Below are 20,993 nucleotides of genomic sequence, written 5' to 3'. Positions count from 1 at the left end.
AAACAAAAGCACTTCTCTCTTTGACAGAAGGAATTTTGTGTTTGGAGAAGGTTAATGGCCTGTGAGGTGGGACGGGAATTGGCAGAAAGCTCCACAGCAAATCCAACCAGCATTCATGATCTGGCTCAGCCTCAAGAGATAATGAGAGCCAAGGTGGTATAGTGGTTAAAGTGCTGGACTAGCATCAGAGAAATCCAGATTCAAGTTCACCAGGAAACGTCACAAGTTGATTTTGAGCCAGTTCCTTCATTCAGCCTAAAATCTGACCAGAGTTTAGGATATGGTGATAAATTGAAGGGATATCTTCATGTAAAACTACTTTGAGCTAGAGAAAAAGCAGAATAGAAGTCTGAAAACAATATGTTGTTTTTATCATCATTCTCATTAGTAATCATTACCAGGAAAAACTGAGAAATATCACTTAACAGTATATATCAGAAATATATGGGCCACAAATGAAAGTGATCATGATAAATTCAAAACTATATATCAGATGTCGAAATAATAATACTGCATAATTTTTGTTACTTTTCTGCTGTTGAATGGATCTACCATAATATATACTCTTTCTCCCTATTACAAATATTGAGTTTTTATTATATTCAAAACATATGTAAAGGTTTCCCTTCTCTCCCACAGATTACCCTCTGGAGGGAAAGTTGTCAACACAACACCAGTGCCAGGTCAGACCCAACATGAGGACACTGATCACAAAACAGAGCCCCGTTCATCTGTCTCAGACCTTGTAAATTCCCTTACTAGTGAGATGTTGATGGTAAGTATTGATAGTTTTCCACTGGTTTTACAATATCTGTTAATGGATGATTTGGAGAAAGGAAAGGCCTCTGTATTCCTTTACCTCTTTTCCTCCAACTATGTCCACCCCACAACAAATGGTGCCTGTCATCATCAAATTAAACATGGCATATTTTCAAAATCCAAAGGAAAGGCCAGAATGTTTCAGGATCACCAAATCTTGAGATTTCAGTGAACTCATATAAAATCTTATGAAATTGTGCAATTCACAATATCTTGAGAGATGCAGCCTTCCAACAACATTTGAAGGAACTTTGCAAGGGTTGGTCATTACACAAGCTAGCACAACATTGTCATGGGCCTGAGAAGGATGTTCAAGTGTTTTAAATGCTAGCTGTGCATTCTCCCCATGAAAAGAACTACATAAACTGTATATATTGTATCAGCTATAAACTCATCTTTGCAAATCTGACTCTTTCCCTTATTTCCACTGTAGCATCTTTAACCCTTGTCTATTTCATCTCCTCATTGAGCCTTTCTCCCTTGTACTAAGCATGGCACAGGCATCCCCATCTAATTTTCTGCTTTCATCTGAGGCAGCCTTAACTTATTCCTCAGCTTCTGTATTGCTAAAAGAGTGCTCCTCTCTTAAGCAAGCAACAGTGACCATTTTAATGTTTTTCTTCTTCCCTATTGTTACATTTTGTAGCAGGATTGCTAAAATAAATTCAAAAATACAAAAGGTAAACAATGAAACAAACAATAAAACATCATAAAGAATACACTTCAAAAACACTAAACAGAAGAAGAAAAAACTCAAAAATTAAAGAACCCTTATGGAAACAATTAAAATCTATATATACACATACACATAGTATATTCATATATCCCATAAACACAACTTTCAATTCTGGCATGAAGAGATTATATTTAAACACACACACACACACCTCTATGTAGTCATTAGCTATTCTTTTCAATATAGGTTCAAAAAAATACTCTTCCAGAGAGTCAACTGGGTGAGGATGTACAAGCTTATTTTCCCTCTTGCTTCACTGTTCCAATACCCCCCATACCATCATTGATCAATTGCTAAAGTTTGGCATTTGGTTTTAAAATGTCTTTATTTAGCAGAGGAGACATACATGGGAGTGTTTGGTGAAACAGTGCAGGAGGCCCCTACCTTTTCCTCTCCCCAGACCTCACCTGTATCACCTGTCATTACTTTTGAACATGACTTTAATACCCTGAAATAATGACAAATGTGTGTATTAGTAACCCAGATAACAGGCTGAAAGAGACAAAGGATGCATATTGCCATTGTGTAACAAAATAGTTCCTTTCCATGCAGGCCTCTGGGACACTTGTCACCCAGGTCTGGTTTGAATTTTGACGGCTGCTAAATCCACCAGTCTAGCCATCTGTCAAAACTGTCCAATCTCATCCCATGTTAAGTATAACTGTTGGATGGAATTTTTTCCCCCTATAAGTGAAGTTTAGCAAGAGGGAAGGGAAACAGGAGAATCTGCCAGCCCTTTAGCATGTCCAGCATGAAATAAATAAAGACACCATCTTTTGCCAGTCACAAGCCTAGAGCAAAGTAGAGTTGGCTACAGGGGCAGCAGTTCTTATGCTGCTGATATAATTTTCTGCTGGGTGAATAACATTTTAAATGAGCCATGAGGAACAGCCCATTAACTTGGTCCTGTTTGCTAGGAACTGATTAACAAGCTAGTCTAAACAGAGCACAGCAGGCAAAGAACTGGCTACTGGTGCCATTAAATGACCCACCCAATGATTTAATGGAGTTGCTGGAAGAGGAAAGGGAGCCCAAGGCTAAAAACTTAGACCCTTGTATTGTGATCAAAGGCAACCTTCACTTATGTCATTCCTCTTAATAAATCCAACAGAATGCAAGACAGATACGCTTGACCCGTAGCAAACTTAAGCCAAGTAATATATTTGTATGAGGACTGCAATATGTTAAACAATATATTAATGTTACTAACCTGCTTTAAATACCTTTTGTTTATCACATTGATCCTGTTGAGATCTCTCTCTCCCTCCCTCCCCCCACTCTCTCATTAACTAGAAAAAAGCGTTATTATTGTATGGTTCTATCTCTTCTTATGCATACTGTTATGTTAGACTAAAAGTTTAAGAGCCAATTCTGTGTTTAGTTTGTAGTTTGGTTTGCAGATAAGGAAAAAAGCTAACAGAGAAGTTCTATACTGGATTTATAATAGCTTGGGGGGGGGGGGGTTTCACAGAATTTAGTATACCTCCCACCTGTTTTACTGGAACTTGAAGAACATCAGTACAGAGAAGGTACACTGTCAGATCATTGCAGAGCAGGTGTCCTTCTGAGAAATTGAAAGTGATGGAAGTTGTAGTACTATAGTACCCATCTTGGAGATAGAAGCCTCAAAATCACAATTTGAATAGAGGGGCATACAGTATGCTAGAGGCTTGCATTTCATATCCTTAGATCATTGTATTCCTTTCTTACAAAGCATGTTAAGGTAGCCATTAATACTGTTCCTCATGTTGGGTTTTACTAGGAACTTGGAATGGGGTCCCCCCCCCTCCCTTCCTGGTCTAAGTAGGCAGGACAGGATATATTTTGCTGGTGTAGCCATTCATGCTGCAGCAGCATAATTTTTGACTGATTGGTGAAATGTGAATTTATACTCAAATTTCTAATAGTCAAAGTGGCTTAGAGAAATTAAAATACAGTAAAGCAGGATTGCTACAATGAAAAGCGGTCATTAAAATTATTAACAACTAAAAGTTTGATGACAAGATATATGTTTAGCATCTTAAATACTGGGAAAGCAGGAGCCAAATGCACCTCTTTATGAAGCTAATTCCATAACCTGGGAGACAGGGGAATGGGCAGGGATGAAATTCAGCAGGTTCTGACAGGTTCTGGAGAACCAGTAGCGGATATTTTAAGTAGTTCGGAGAACCAGCAAATACCACTTCTGACTGGCCACAAGTGGGGTGGGAAAGGAGATTTTGTAGTATCCTTTCCCCTGTTATGCCCGCCAAGCCACACCCACAGAACCGCTAGTAACAAAATTTGAATTTCACCACTGGGAATGGGAGTATCATGTGTAAGATATACAATGTATGATTGCTCATCAAGGCTTTTAGTGATTACTGGGATTCCTATATACTATCTCCTGAGTCACAGGCAATGATACCCTGAAGTCTACGGTATCAACAATTAGTTTTTCAATTTCCTGGAGACATCTCATTGGGTATTATGGAAAACCAGATACTTTGCTCTGGTTAAGTATATTTTTTCTTAATTCTTCAGGAGAACTTTCTCGCTAGAGAGGCTGACATTCTATTTATGATCAAATCAGAAAATGTCATTAATCCCTATTTTCTTCATTATAGGAAGATCCATATATTTTAAATTTGGCACATTTACAGTATAACAACTGTATTACTTATACATTGATTGACATGTCATTTCCTTAATTATACCATTCTTGTAACAAGAGCCAATGGGTACGTAGGTGTCAATTGCACACAGGGGAAGGGGGAGAGACATACAAATGGAACAGATCAAACCATGAATCATAATGTGATTTTTTAAAAATTTAGAACATAGAAAATCAGAGTTGGAAGAGACCTTGGCAGTCTAGTCCACCCCCCTATTCAATCATTCAGACAAATGGCTGTCCAGTCTCTTCTTAAAAGCCATCACTTAAAAGTGATGGAAGACCCACAACTTCTGAAGGCAAGCTATTCCACTGGTTGATTGCTCTCACTGTCAAGAAATTTCTCCTTAGTTCTAGATTGCTTCTGTTCTTGATTAGTTTCCATCCATTGTTTCTTGTCTTGCCTTCTGGTGCTTTGGAAAATAAATTGACTACATCTTCTTTGTGGCAGCCCCTCAAATATTGAAGCACTGATGTCATGTCACGTCTAGTCTAGAGGTTTCACTAGACTAGACATATCCAATATCTGTAACTATTCTTCATATGCTTTAGCCTTCAGCCTTCTAATTATCTTTGTTGCTCTTCTCTGCACTCTTTCTAGAGTCTTACATCTTTTTTATATCATAGTGACCAAAACTGGATGTAGTATTCCAAATGTGGTCTTAACAAGGCCTTATAAAGTGGTTCTAGAACGTCATTGCATTGGCTTTCTTGGTGGCTGCAGCATGCTGCTGGCTCATATTTAAGTGATTGTCCACTAGGACAGTGGTCCCAAGCTTTCCAGCATGGTGGCCTGGCACGAAGGGGGTCAGAGGACATGATTTTGTATGAGTGGCAGGCATGCACATGTGCACAGCTCCATCTGGCATATATGCCTGCCGCTCACGCAAGTGGAGCTTCACACCTGGTCGCACTCACCCGCCACTTGCACAACCTGATTCTGAACAGGCAGCAGCTCGGTAGTAGCTCTTCACTAGGACATAGAGCATAGAATATTTATTTATATAACATATTTAGACAACAGCCATCTCCATCATAAACCAATTCTGAGTGGTGAGAATGTTACATGTGTGGTCTGGGATTGGAAATGAGACCTTACCTGATATATAGCAAATTTCTAATATAAAGCTGATCTACACTTTCAGAATGATCACATGGCAATTATTTTGTGAATGATCTCACCAATGGTTAAACAAAATGAAATTGGTTAGCTAGTGATATACATCCATTTGCAAAACAGCTTTGAGAATCAAGTGAATCCACAAGAGTTACAAATGCAATGGAGGTCAATTACACAAAGTCATAGACTGTGGCTTTATTTTTATTGCTTGTATTGCTTTTCTTCAATTAGAATTGAGAAGTTGTGGAAAATTTCTCTCGTGGGAGTTATCAGCTGACACCTCCCGACAGTTTTTAATCAGGCTGAAGAAATAGCTAGATTTCTCTCACATAAAACATAGGCAATGTATAGCATGTGCTCCCCTCTTGTGGTGGAATTGAGAAGAGCAGCCATGGAAGAGAGGTAACCTTAGAGGGGAGAAGTGGAAAGCAACTTAGTGACATCGGGTTAAATATTTGTATTCTGAAGAGTTGTATCATAAGATGGAGAGCAACGTGGTCGGTGATGGGGATCTTTATTCATTTTAATCCAGAGCGGTCTTTGGTGATCTCTGAACTTGGCTGGTTTCTTGCAAGTGTTACAATACCCCAGTGGTTCCCAAACTTGGCAACTTTAAGACTTGTGGACTTCAACTCCTAGAATTCTCCAGCCAGCAGAGCTCTTTAATTCTAGGAGTTAAAGTCTACAAGTCTTAAAGTTGCCAAGTTTGGGAACCTGCAATACCCAAACTAGGTAACTTCGTCAGTGCAAAGCCTCATCATTTTAAACCTTTAAGAAAAAGTTTTAAAGCAGTTTTGAAAAGTGATCACATTAGAATGAAGGTTTAGCCATTACTTTGTGAAACTGCACCAGAACTGTAATCTGTGAGTTGAAAAACCTTCTAAAAGCCCGTTTAAAGAGGTGAAATATAAATAATTGAGAAAGAAGATTTGGGGAAATAGCTTTTTTATCATTATGTTTTCTTGTTGTAAAACCTATTTTGCATTACTTCTGACAACATCAGTAAGGACCAAGTGCACAAGAACTGCAATTCAGTTCTAGAAATGCTTATATTAAGGATCGTTGCACCATAATACATTTATTAGTGTGAAAGTTATATAATGCAGGGCAAATAGTAGACAAAATTGCATATATTGAAATAGATAGATAACAGAAATACATTTGCTTTTTTTAAAAAAAACCACAAAGCTGAGGTTTTTCAAACTACCTTCAGTCAAAATATTGCCATGAAAAAGTATGTAGATCTACCTCGTTTTACTACCATTAGAAACTTACCAGATGCTATTTAATGGTCTCCTATGCATTTCAACAGGCTCCCTAAATAGCTTTCTCCTACATTAGTCAGTATCTAAGAGCTCTGACATATCTTTTTATAAAGTAGCCTGAGTGAAGTATCTTACTCCTAAAGCATCCTCCCACAAGCTGCTGTTCTTGTTAGTAGTTTCCTCTCCTTGTCTTCTGACTATCTATGTTTCATCTTGAAGCTTTGTATTATTCAGGTTGCTGTAAATAGTAATGTCCGTGGTTCTGCTATCAGGAGTATACAAAGGAAATGGAGCAGAATGCAACTGCTGGAGGGTAGAATGTGGCTTGGGTTAAATAGCCCTGGCCATTTTGATTTTCAAGTGGATTTCAGAAAAGGCATTGTTCTACTAAAGTCAATCTTCCTCAAGTAGTAAAGAACATCAGAGATGTGGTGAAATATATTTCTTATTTAGTTTTGCTTGCTTAAATTTGATTCTTCTAAAAATCTATTTTCCAAACCAGATGCTCATCTTCTAGAGCCAGGATGCCCTGTGCAAATTCCTATGTACCGTGATGTAATTAAGCAAATTTAATCCTGTTTCCTCCATAGTGAAATATAGCATCCGCTGTTCAACTGCCATTATGCCAAAATAAGTAACATTGAAAAGAGGCTTTGTATGGCTGGATGGCTATGGAAGTGTACTGTAGGTCGTTAGTGTGGAAGTAGAGTAAGTCAGGAACTTCAAGAGATGCATTAGTCTGTTCCTTGTTTTGCCTCTCACAATGCATTACTCTTCAAGAGTTTTCTTGCCATAAACATTCCTATGGACAGTTGACTTTTTTTTTTTTAAGTAAAATGGCTAGATGCCAGAAAGGGGTGAGTAGATTTTAATCGTCTATATTCAATTGCATTCTTTAAAGAAAGGAGGGGAAGTTTCAAATCACGCTATCTGGTTTCATCAGATAGGGCATGCTGCTACAGTACAGTGGCAAATGTAGCAGGCTTTTAACATTTTCAAGCAAGTACATAGAAGCAGATATTTAGAAGCCCAAGAGCTTGGGGATACATAAAAGCTAAGGCATCCATGTATATCGCAACACAGAAATAATTAAAAGTAAGTACATAGCATTTATATTTCCAAAGACAGAATTCACAAATGCTTGTCTTTTTATGCACCTTTCCCAGAGGCACGGTACTTTTTATTTATACAGTAGTTTTAAATAAACAATTATTTTATTCATAACTTTCCAAGTGCATTACTGATTGAAAACCATAAACATTCCTTGCTGGGAGTAAAGATGCCACTAAATTCCATTTATTGCCGTTACCCAATGTACAACTAGGTGCACTTTGGCAAATTGCAGCGTTTTGATATAGAAGAGATCACCAGGGTTGTCTGTTACATCCCTACCCCGTGGGGATTACTTCTGCACGGAAACATGTTACAATAAAATTAATGTGTAGTTCTGTAATAAAGAAGTTGCACACCTCCTTTTCATTAGTACATGTGGTTTCAGTAAGGCTTACGTGCCTTTTAAAACTCTTGTTCCTCCAGATTTACAACCTATTAATGGGGCTGATAAAAAAAAAAGCTGCGAAGAACAATGGTCTTTAGGGTAGCTATATTTCTTGCTTTCCAGAGGCTGTTCATTTATTTTTAAGGACTGTCAGAAGAGTATCCTCTGCCTGAATAGCTGTAGATCTGTCCAGTCCAAGTTCAGTTAGTGATCAATAACCGAGTTGCCCATCAGTGGAGATTATCATGTGAAAGTTCTCCTCACTATGGAGAGACATGGGTCTGTTTTATTAATAGGTAAAGGTTTATCTACATCTATAAATTGACACATCCGTGATTTTTGCAAAGTTGCATCCATCCATCCATCTTTCTTTCTTTCTTTTATAAATATTTTAACCCTACTCCTGGGTTTTCATAGCTCCTAAATTCTTCACTCATTTTCTCTCTGAATCACATTTTTTCTGTACTTTACATTGCATTTACATTATATTCATTCCTGCCCAACCTTCCCCCTTGTGTAACTTGTATTACAACATTGCGAATTGTGACCTTTTAAAATGCCCTGAATATTTCATATGTAATAAGGCAATGAATAAGGAGATTGTATTTCACTGGGGATCTGAGTAATTCTGGGCTGTTTTGCATCTTAAGCCTAAAAACTATGCATCCCCATTTCATTTGAATTGTCACGTTTTGTAAGATGGGTTGCCAAATAAATATTATCCATAAATCAATAAAATAAACTGCCTAGTCTTCACACCCCCAAGAATGATTTGCTAGATGAAAAAAAGACTGTCTGGTTTGCAGTTTGGTGATGAGCAGTTAAGTAACATAAACTGGGACTCAGTTTAAGGATCTCACTACAGTAAATGCCAAGGAATGTACAAGCTAGTCCATTATTTGAAGCCAAAGCTTCAAAGCTATCATCCAGATTTCAATAAGCGGCTGTGAAAGCAACAACAAAAGAAAAAAAATCTTGAATGCTACATCCCCTCCAATCTAAAGCTGTATGAATGCCATCAAATCAACCATAACTATCACAAGGTAAAGTATTCTGAAGTCAAAAACACAGACGCCCAGCTGCAGGAGGAGTCAGAGGATGAAGCACAAATAAAAATCTAGTTGAAAGGTTAAAGCCAGTAACTTCAAGAATCTGAATTTTCAAGTGAAGTATCATTATTTAAGTCTGATTTGAGCCCAGGGCCGGCTGCTACGGGTTCGCCCAGGTTTGGGAGAACCCATAGCTAGCATTATGGCATGTTCAGATAACCTCCAAATCCCACCTCTGGCTGGCCCTGCCCACCATGCCCCTCCCAGGAGTCTCCATGTGGCCCATTTTGGATGCGAGGTTAGTGCAGGGCCTGCACGGAGGCTTGGGGAGGGGGGAAGTGGGCCTGCCGGAAGGCGTCTGGAGCCTGGGGGAGGACTTTTCACCCACCCACCCCCCCGAGGCTCAAGGAAAGCCTCTGGAGCCTGGGAAAGTGAAAATGTCCCACCACCGTGGTGCAGAAAGTCGATTAGGCCATGTCCACCATGGCCACACCCACCTTGCAATCGAGCAGAGAACCCCTTGCTGAAATTTTTGAAGCCCACCCCTGTGTAAGCTTGTTTAATTAGGCTTCTGTGCTATAAACTATTTATTAGTATCAGTTTTGCTGACTAAGAGTGAAATAGCACCTCTGCCATAGACATAGTCTCTGCCATAGACTAATAATCTTCTTCGGTCTCCAATGATTCCATGTCAAAGTGTGTCTATGCTGCATTCCATTTCTTTAGAAGGTAACTTGGAAAACATGAGGAGCAGCTTTCAGGAAGATTTATTTAATTGGTTCTCTCAACACTCCTGAAGCAAGACTACAGGTATGGCTTCGAGCCAGGGCCCCAACCCTATTCCAACTGACAAGCTCCTTGGACAAAACCAAAGCCATGGTCAAGAAATCCAACATAAACTGGTTTTGTTTTTTCATTTCTACTAAGTGGGACATGTCAGAGTTCAACTCTGTCCTGTCAACTCCTCATGAGATTTCTTCAGAGTAAGCACAAAGAAATAACTCAAATAGCCTAGAAGCAAGATTTGATAAAAATGCATAGCAGAAAAGGTTCACTAAAAGAATGGAAGGGAGAATAATTTATGCAGAATTAAAAAAAAAATCCCTAGAATAGCTTCACTTAAAAAAATACCATTTGTATAAATGAAAGGGATTTCCACATTAGGGGAAGGTGTGAAATGTAAGAACCCAACAGAGAGTATTATTGCAACCCTTGGCTGCATTTTATCTATTTATAACTGTATGAGAAAGTCTCTAGGAACTACGTAACTCTTCCACATCCCAAATGATATATAGAAAAAATAATCTGCTATGGTCTCATATCTCCCCACTATGTATATTGTGGGGAAAATATGTTCTGCTACTTATTTGTGTAAGGGTTTGTCGATGTCTCCACAACAATGTGGCAACTCATGAAGCACTAGTGGGTGGGGGTGGGGGGTGAGAATGCTAACTTTGATAATGGTTTCATGAGTCACCAGCAATTTAATTGATGTCCCTAGACATTTTTGTCGAGGACATGACTTAATTCCTATAGGTCCAATGTTTCTGAAGAGCTACCATTGTGCTTCATATGAAGTGTTTCAAAACCTGTATGTCACTCCAGAATCTACACTGGGAAGCACTTTTGGGATACGGTAATTCAGGACCATATCCCAAAAGTCCAATCCAAGACAATGGTTTGTGTGTGTGTGTGTGTGTGTGTGTGTGTGTGTGTGTGTGTGTGTGTGTGTGAGAGAGAGAGAGAGAGAGAGAGAGAGAGAGAGAGATTAAAGGTGTAATAACTTTTTAATATGGGGCAGCTATAATAAGGCTTCTCAGATAGGTCATTCACACCTATTTCTACTATATATATACGTATACATATACATATACATATACATATACATATACATATACATATACATATATATATATATATATATGACATAGATAGATAGATGATAGATAGATAGATAGATGGATGGATGGATGGATGGATGGATGGATGGATGGATGGATGGATAGATAGATAGATAGATAGATAGATAGATAGATAGATAGATAGATAGATAGATAGATAATCAACCCAGAATAAGCCAATAAAATCAGACTTAAGTCACCAATGTCCTCTGCTCCAGCAATCCACCCAGAAGCAACTTACAGAAAGAAGAACAAAAACCACTAACCAACTTGAGGAAAGACAACAACATAATCATTCTCCCAGCAGACAGAGGTAATGCCACAGTGGTGATGAACATGTCTGACTACCAATCCAAACTATCCAACCTACTCCAAGACCCCGCTTACAAACCTCTAAACACAGACACCACCAAGTATCTGGAAAAAAACTCCACCAAATCCAAAATAAAAGCCTCTCCCATCAGTGAAGAGAACCAGCAAAGAATCATCCCCAGAGAGAAATCATGCAGATGCCCCAAGCTCTATGGCCTTCTCAAGATACAGAAAGAAGGAACACCACTCAGACCCATAGTCAGCTCCATAGGCTCACCTCTACAGAATCTTGCCAAATTCCTCTCCAAACAACTTCAACCCTACACAGAATCCACCACCTCACACCTACAAAAGTCACTCCACTTCATAGAAACAATAAAGAAACAAAACCTACAACCAAGTGACCTACTCATGAGCTTTGATGTCATATCCCTCTTCACCCAAGTGCCTATAAAAGAAGCTTTGACAGCTATCCAGAACAAATACAACCCCCCTAAAGCACATCCTGGACCTGACCAACCACTGCCTAACCAACACATACTTCATCCATAATGGACAAAGATGCAAACAGATAGAAGGAGCACCCATGGGATCACCCTCTCACTCGTCATTGCAAACTTATACATGGAACATTTTGAAACTAATGCCTTAGATAAATCTGAGCACAAACCCAAACTCTGCCTTAGATATGTAGATGACACTTTCATAATCTGGCCACACGGGAAAGAAAAACTGGAAAACTTCCTCACACATCTCAACAGCCTACAGCCCAAAACACAATTCACTATGGAAATAGAAGCAAACAACCAACTTCCCTTTTTGGATGTCCTAATCTACAAAAAACCCAATGGCTCCCTAGGACACACCATCTACCGGAAAAAAAACACACACCAACCGCTACTTAAACGCACAATCCCGTCACCACCCTGCACAGATCAACTCAGTAGCCAAGACCTTCATCTCCAGAACCAAATGCCTAGCTGACAAAGACCATCTGAAAACTGTATTACACACTCTAACAAATGTATTAATCTCCAATGGATTCCAAAGAAAAAAAATTACCAACCTAATCCAAAAGTAGACACCCCTCAAGAACCAAGACACAGAACAGGACAACGCCATAGCCCTCCTCCCTTACATCAGAGGCACCATGGATAAAATCAGCAAAATTCTCCACAAGCACAATATCAAGACAGCCTTTAGCATTGACCAAAAAATACCCAACATTTTAAGAAACCCCAAAGACAAGATCCAGCTAGAAAACCAAGGAGTCTACCAAATACCATGCAAAATCTGCCCTGCCACATACATTGGGCAAACTAATAGGAGAATAAATGCATGCATCGCAGAACACAAGAACGCAGTCAGAAAAAAAGAAAAGACTTCCTCACTTTTCCAGCACCTTAAAGCAACAAGACATGAAATTGATTTTGAAGGAACCAAATTAATCTCCAAAACTGAACACTTCAACAAGAGAATAATTATGGAAGCCATCAAAATAGAAAAACACCCCCACAACATGAATAAACATGACGATACCTCCCGCCTACCCATCTGGAAACCAGCCCTAGTCAACAAACGAACCCCACCCACCACCCAGGTCATTACAACACAAAAGAACAACGGATATACAGCCAGCACCTCAGCCACACAGGATGATACGAAACAGCCAACCAATCTACAGACATCAACTCCATCTACCAATCAGGATGCAACTACACAGCCAATCAACCCACTTATAGCAACAAAGCCAGCACACACACCCCCACCAAGATTTATAGAGAGACGGCAGCTCCGATCACACTTTACTCACACAAGCACGAAGCTGAAAACACCAGCCTGAAGATGGCGAGTGGAACCACGATGAAACGTTGCCAAGACAATCAAAATCTTACACGGGAAAATACCTGAATACAACAAGACCAGCATATATAGATATAGATATAGATAGATATAGATATAGATATAGATACAGATACATACATACATACATACATACATACATACATGCTGCCCCATATTAAAAAGGTATTACACCTTTATGTTTATCATTACATTTGATTGAGGGTATACCCTAAACAAGGCTCCATACCTGTGAGTTTACCATGTACATCATGTGTAGGGACCCTCTAGTCAATATAATGTATGTAATTCAGCCCTTGATGTTTCTGAATTCAAATCAAACTATTATGATGTCTCTACCAGCATTTGTTGTACAAATTCTTTATAAGAAAATCTTGAAATAACAATTTCTAAATACTTTGATTAAGTTCTGAAATACAGTTCAAAATAATTGCACTATAGTCTGATAGATAACTTCAATACAATATTACATTCTTGAATTTGATGATAGAAAGTCAGTGTTATTAAAATAATAATCAAGCCTAAAAATTTCTGCTGCCACTTGAATAAAATTTGTTCTCTTTGAGTTAGATATCTCAAATGCCAAGGGTGTACCAAAATCTTATATATAAATCTTAATTGTTTCCCTACTAATGACTGAGGGTTTTTAGTACATCTATTTCTAGCCAGCTCAGGATCCAATATTTCATTAAAAATCTCACGTTACCACTTTATCATAAATGCACCCATTGAAGTGTCAAAAACATTGATAAAAAGTAAAAGGAGAGTATAAATTAGCTATATAAATATTAACCATAGCTATTACAGTTGTTGCTATTTTAGCACGTAAAATTAAATAATGCCCATTTATATCAGTAATATGTTGTATATCACTTGAAAATCCTGTTCAAACCAAAATAGCCACATCTTTAGCTGTCATCTAAGTATCTATGAAATAAACTTGTCCCACCCAATCCTTCATTAATGGAGATACTGTTCCATTAGATAAGTCTTCTGTAGATAAGCAATACCTGTCCTTAATTATTGTAAATATGTTAAAATTACATTTTTGTATCCTAGATTCCTATAGCCCATACTGTAAAATACTAATTTTATCCATTTATTTTATTTTTGACCCACTTATTAATATTTTTCCAAAACAAATTATTTTATAACCTGTACCATTTAACAAATCTATAATAATGAACTTTATTTATATATTTATCATATTTTCTAATGTTACATATAGACATAGAATCATGGAACTCAAATTAATATTCAGATAGCCTTGTTTTATACATATAGAGAATCTTTACTTAAAAGAAAAAATGTGGTTATGTGTAAGAAAATAGACTTACTAAAAAGTAACATTCTTATTTTTAAAAAATGGAAAGAACCCAAAAAAGAAAGAAAGAAAGAAAGAAAGAAAGAAAGAAAGAAAGAAATGCATGACTTCTTAGTGAGGTAGCACTATAGTTCATCTCTCTTATTACAAATAAATATATAGAACAGTTTGCAAACCAATCATTTAAACTCATATGCTAAGTATGAAGATAAAGACTAAAATTGGCAATACGCCCAGACTCATTATCATCAAATTAACAAGAAGACAGGGGGGGGGCAACTTTAAAAGTTCTCAAATGAGGATACTTCCCCCCCCCCGCCGCTCCCATTGCTCCTTGGGCAAACTCACACTTCTCTTTTAGCAATTGCTGTAAAATGAAACACAATAAGACTTATCCATCAGCAGATTTCAGTTATAAGATAAAAGCCTCCGCATTCACAGTGTTACCAAATCTGTGAATCTGATCTTGATTATTAATGCAGAATGTAGCGGAAAATATTACAGTTGTACATTAAATATTATAGTTGTGGTACTCTAGTGAGACTTTGAGCTTTTATAAACAATCTTCTTTTCCCTGAAAATTCCTTAGTAAAATCAGGATTGATTGATATGTTACTTTGGTTAGAACTCAATGAAGATTTTACTGATTCCTGGCAAAATATGTGTAAAATCTCATCTCTGAGGAACTGCATAAGAATGGTATTTGAATTAGTTCCAATCTTCTGTCTTATTAAAGGAATTTTAAACACATGTTAAATCTTGACTAGACGTCCATTCCCAAAGAGAAGAGCTTTTTGAAAAAAATCATCCATATAATTCAGCCAGGTTTGTTTGAGTTAGAGGATTTTCAATAGCAGTCTTGCACAATTTTTTTCCTGTGCAATTGTGATTCTAAATAAGTAATTCATCTAGTCCAGCGGTCCCCAACCTTTGGGCACCAGGGACGGTTCCATGGAGAAAGATTTTTCCACAGAACAGAGAGGGCATGGTTTTGTAGGCTGCCTGCATCCCACAGATGGGGCTTTGCTTGTTTGGATGGGCCAATTGCTGACATTCTGCAGACCGGGGCTTGGGGCCCCCTGATCTGATCAGTATATTAAAATTGGCTTGAATTATGGTACTGTGGGCTAGTAATTAATCTTCATGTCTTATGGTACTGTGGGCTAGTAATCAATCTTCATATCTAACCATTTTTTTCTTGCCTTAAGAGTAAAATCACTTAAGAGTGATTTTAAATCACTCTTAAGCTCAGCCAGATCTTGTTGGATAGGCTTCAAGATTTCTACTTGAGTCTGGATCTCCTTTAACAAGTTAATGGAAGAATCTTCCTCTTCCTCTTCTACCTTTCTTGGTTCGGCAGATGGTGATGCAATTGAAATTAGCTGTTGACTGCTGGGATCTAGCTGCCATGGCAATAGCTCATTAAAAACAAAATAATATATGAAGACAAATTAGTTTTATTTGTGGAGAACATTCTTAGGATTATTTCCAAACCTCATATGACTATTCCACTGTTGATGCAAAATATAGATTTCTTTAGCAAAATAGCATGATACTCTAGTAAATGGTTTAAATTGGAATTGATACCAAAAGGTAAAAACTGAATTATTCATTCATTTAAGGAATATAAATTCAGTATCCACACCAAATCAATTCAATATTTAGGTATGCATTGTCAACCCCCACAGGTAAACTAGAAAGTAAACAGGGCTAGATGAACAAATTCTACTTAATTGTTAGGATGCATTAACACAATCTCACAAGTCTGAAAATACAAACTTTCTGCCACCTTTTTAACTGCTTCATCCATTAGGGTGGTTCTTTCCTAAGTTTCTTTCTCTGACTTTTAAGACATTAGCTGCTCCTGCTTCTCTTGTCTGATGGTTTCCTAGGCAGCATCTCACCCCTCTTTCCTCAGGGTCATCCATGTATTCCATTGAATGTATATACCAAAGGATATAAATCAGTTAGCAATGCGTAAGATAAATAAAACATACAGAGAAGTTTCTTCAGATATCAATAAAAAGTCATTAAACATTACGCTTTGAGGAACAGTGAATGCTTTCAGATTATTCCCAGATTAATTAATGTCCAAGTGTATAAGTATGATTGTGTTGTTTGAATCAGGTATCCATGATTTGAAATCAAATCCCTTTGCAAAATTGAATCAAATGATCACCTCCATCATTTCTGTCCCAAAATCCAAAAATGCCAGTGATGCCTGTTTCTACTTGGCTGACAACTTTTGGATAGAAACTACCCAGAATGTAAATGATGACTTTTGAGGATACTTGTTCCTTATTTTCAATAGTAGCATAGAAATTATCTATTTCAAGTTCCATTGCATATGTTATTGGGGCTAGACTTGGACAATTGTGATTTTGAGGTGCTTGACATAACTTGAAGGGTTATGATTCAAATATTTACTGTCAAGAAGCTTTCCATTATTTGGACAAGTTTCTTGCCACTCTGTTCATTGTCCTGGTGTAATGTCCCAAGTAATAGAGAGTGAATTCATCGGACTGGAAATAACCATTGTCTATTCATTGTAGCTCAGTGATGCCAAGAAGATTGATTTTCAACCTGGCTAGCTCCTGTTTGATTATGTCCAATTTACCCTGCCTCATTCCTTGGACATTCCATGTTGCTTTCTGAGGTGCCTTGGTGCTGCACAGTCCCTTGTTTTCTTCAGGGGTGCATCAGCAGCTGGGATTCCTGCTAGATTTGGTTGAGGCACATCATTAATGCCTTGACCACTTACTGTGGGCCCTTGCTCTTTCCCAATATTTGTTGTGTGCCTTCTGGCCTAAAGATTCTACCATATCTGATTCACTTGAGAGTTTTTCCATAAACTTTTATTGGCAAAGTTTTTTTTTTCAAATTAAGTTGCAGTTCTTTCTCAACCCTATACATTTATCCAGCATGCAAAGTCCCAAAGCCTTGGCTTTATAACATAAATGTGTTTATTTGGCAGGGGAAGCTCCTGTCAGAATCCAGTGACTTTTAAACTGAGTATTTTATCTTCTCCCACTTAAGTATCCTTTTATGTATATACCCTGTTTCCCTGAAAATAAGACCTGCCCAGATAATAAGCCCAGGATTTTGAGCGCATGCGCTAAGATAAACCCTCCCCTGAAAATGAGCCCTCCCTGAAACTATTGCAACACAGCAGCAGCCAGGAGGTGACCACGCTCGCCTCCTCTTGCACCTCAAAAATAATAAGACCTCCCCGAAAATATTGCAACACAGCAGGAGCCATGAGGTGACCATGTGCGATGCCTCCTGCACCTTAAAAATAATAAGACCTCCCTAAAAATAAGGCCAAGTGCTTATTTCAGGTGGGTCAAAAGAAAATAAGATCCTGTCTTATTTTCAGGGAAATGTGGTAATTATAAATAACTCCAAGAAAAAAGAAGCAAAGATTTCATTTTTTAAAAACATCCCTCCTAATTCCTCCCCTCTTTCTTTTTTTAACCTTCAATTCAATGTTAATTCTTGGTGACTGCCTTGTCAAATCCCTGTAGTTATCTTTAAAAGGTTTTTTTAAGTGGTTTGTCTTTGCCTGCTTCCTATGGCTGAGAAAGGGTGACTAGCCTAAGATCTCCCAGCTGGCTTCATGTCTAAGGCAGAGCTAGCACTCATGCTCCCCCAGTTTTTAATTTGATGCCTAAACCATTAATACCCAATTGGCTGTCTCCCTATTCCTTCCCTGAAATTAAAAAAAAAGAGGGGTGAAGTGTTGCTAAACAGTTTCCAGAGTTTTAAAGCCACCTTAATTCTTTCCTTGGCTTCCCAAGAAAGAAGAGGTCATGATGCTAAATTAGAGTGTATGTAATTAAATTAACACATAATTAACAAATACTATTATAAAAAGAGTGAGGATGAATGGAATATAGAAATCAGTATAAGGAAAATGGATTATAGAATGTTTCATGGGTGATACAGAAGATACAATACTGAGTGAAAATTGACCATAGTACTACAGCTGTTGCAAATTAGTCAAGGGGTGTATTCAGTACATTGTCTACTCTTTGTTTTGTGGAATCTATTTCAGTAACGCAGTAGCGTAGGATGTTTTATCTGTAGTAATCCTTTGCAAATTACCTTTGTCCATACAATTTGAGTCATTCTGCCTGGGACAGATGACAGAAGAGGTCTTCCACAAGACCAAAATGGGAATATTTCCTTAGTGCAGAAAAGTACTTGAGGCCTGACTGTAATGGAAAAATTAAATACTAATAATGTCTTAATTAACATTAGTGATAACGCAGCAAGCATATGAACAGGAATAGGAAATAGTGGTTGGGTTGAGTTGAGCAGAATTGCTAGAGAACTGAAACTCACAGTTCTTTCCAGAACAGAGTCGGCAGCCTTGAAGGTTAAAAAAAGATTTGGGTTTCTTAAGATATGTAATAGATCTTAATAGAGAGATCTTAAATAGAGAGGGGCACGGTGGCTCAGTGGCTAAGATGCTGAGCTTGTCAATCAGAAAGGTCAGCTGTTCAGCGGTTCAAATCCCTGGCACCACCTAATGGAGTGAGCTTCCATTACTTGTCCCAGCTTCTGCCAACCTAGCAGTTCAAAAGCATGTAAAAATGCAAGTAGAAAAATACAAACCACCTTTGGTGGGAAGGTAACAGCGTTCCTTGCGCCATTGGTGTTTAGTCATGCTGGCCACCTGACCATGCAGGTTTCTTTGGACAATGGAAATGAGCACCACCCCTAGAGTCGGAATAGCACATATGTGCGAGGGCTACCTTTACCTTTAAGATCTGTAATAACAGTAAATAGAGCCAGCAACAATATTCTGATTGGCAGACAAATATTGTTCATGTCCCTTTTCATATCTTCCTTTCCCCCTTTTTAATTAAAGTTGTAGTTTAGGGGATGCCAGTTGAGCATGTACATCTTAATTTTTCTATTATTTTCAATTTTTTAAATAGAGGGTACCATCTGCAAGAAAATAGTACTTACTGCAAACTAACTGTTTTCGGAATCAGAGCAGCTGAAGCAAACACACTGTATCTCTGAGATTCAAGTGAATTTGAATATAAAATGCATATGTCCAGAATATTTTCTCTCAACAGGGTTCATCAGCAGGTTTATATATTTTATTTGTTGATATTTTAACTATAGGGAATGTAAAAGCAGTTGCAAAACATGGAATCTCAACAGGTAGGGAAAAGATAATCTTAGCTCATTGAGTCACTGAAACTAATGCACAATGGGCAGCTAAAGTCCAAGTTCTAAAAATATTTGTCTGCACCAGTGAATAATAAGCAGGAGAAATAGCACCACCATCTGTTTGTGTGTTATGAGAGATAGTTATGCTACACATTTCTTTTTGGGCAATTCATGCACCATGGGAAATTGAGAAAAAAAATCTACCGAAGCCCTTGCAAATAAATAAAACCAAACTGAAAGTGCCGTGGGTAAATAGAAAGCCTTTCCTGTTCTTGATCCAGCCTCTGGGGCTTACAGTGAAGTCATGAATGATATGGGAGGTGAAAAGTGAGACATTTCACAAGAAGGCTGGAACAGGAGCTGCTGACAGTGGGACAAAGTCTTTCTGAGCTTTTCAACTTCACACCCTACTAATGAGTACCCAAGTTACAGTGTTCTTAATAGAATTTTTCCTGTCCCTGAGGCTCACTCCCAGTTAAGTCGGTGATTAAATAGAGCTTATGTTAACAGTATCTCCTTTCTGTATTTATTTCCCAATGCTCTTTCCCTTTCAACACTGCTTATACTTGGAGGGAAGTTTTTTTTCAGTGTTGTTTCTCACCTAAGGACATCAGACAGCTTGGAAATGTCTCAAACGCTCAGAATCAAAGAGCTGCAGGAATTTCTTCCCTTTTCAGAATCATTGACTATGAGAAAGCTAGGATGAAGCTGACTGTAAAAGAAAATGTTCTCTTGGAGTAATAGAATATAAAGTATAACATTATCATTACCTTATTAAAGGTAATAAGCCATGAGAAATATGTTCTTATCAATTGCTCGTGTTTAACCTAGATCTTCTTTATTAGCTAGCAGAGCAAATACCTCTGAGGGTTCTGGTGTTAAAACATAATTGGATACAGAAGATAAACATCGCATACCAGACCCTCACAGCTATGTCTTTCTGTTTTCTCTTGCACTATAGCTTTCCCCTGGATCTGAGGATGATGAGGGACATGACAGCTCCAGCCGAGAGAATCTGGGCCGCATCCAATTTAGTGTTGGCTATAATTTCCAGGAATCTACTCTCACTGTCAAAATATTGAAAGCTCAGGAGCTGCCAGCTAAGGATTTCAGTGGCACAAGTGACCCTTTTGTCAAAATCTATCTCCTGCCAGATAAAAAGAATAAACTGGAGACCAAGGTGAAAAGGAAGAACTTAAATCCACATTGGAATGAGACCTTTCTTTTTGAAGGTAGGTAAGAAGGTCTAAGTTCTGGATTCTGATTACT

General features: G+C 38.0%; 1 protein-coding gene across 1 annotated transcript in view; it reads left to right on the top strand.

Annotated features, from left to right (window-relative positions):
• The window catches only part of SYT7 (synaptotagmin 7), a 255,232-nt gene that overhangs the window by 210,980 nt on the left and 23,259 nt on the right, over window positions 1-20,993 (top strand). The window contains exons 8-9 of the mRNA XM_032234644.1: window positions 640-775; window positions 20,686-20,956. Of these exons, the coding sequence (XP_032090535.1) occupies window positions 640-775; window positions 20,686-20,956 (407 nt within the window). The remainder of the gene's footprint in view (window positions 1-639; window positions 776-20,685; window positions 20,957-20,993) is intronic.

This window comes from Thamnophis elegans, chromosome 1, assembly GCF_009769535.1.
Source record: "Thamnophis elegans isolate rThaEle1 chromosome 1, rThaEle1.pri, whole genome shotgun sequence".
Classification (NCBI taxonomy): domain Eukaryota; kingdom Metazoa; phylum Chordata; class Lepidosauria; order Squamata; family Colubridae; genus Thamnophis; species Thamnophis elegans.
The sequence above is the reverse complement of the archived record's forward strand: the minus strand, read 5'-3'. Positions and strand labels throughout refer to the sequence as shown.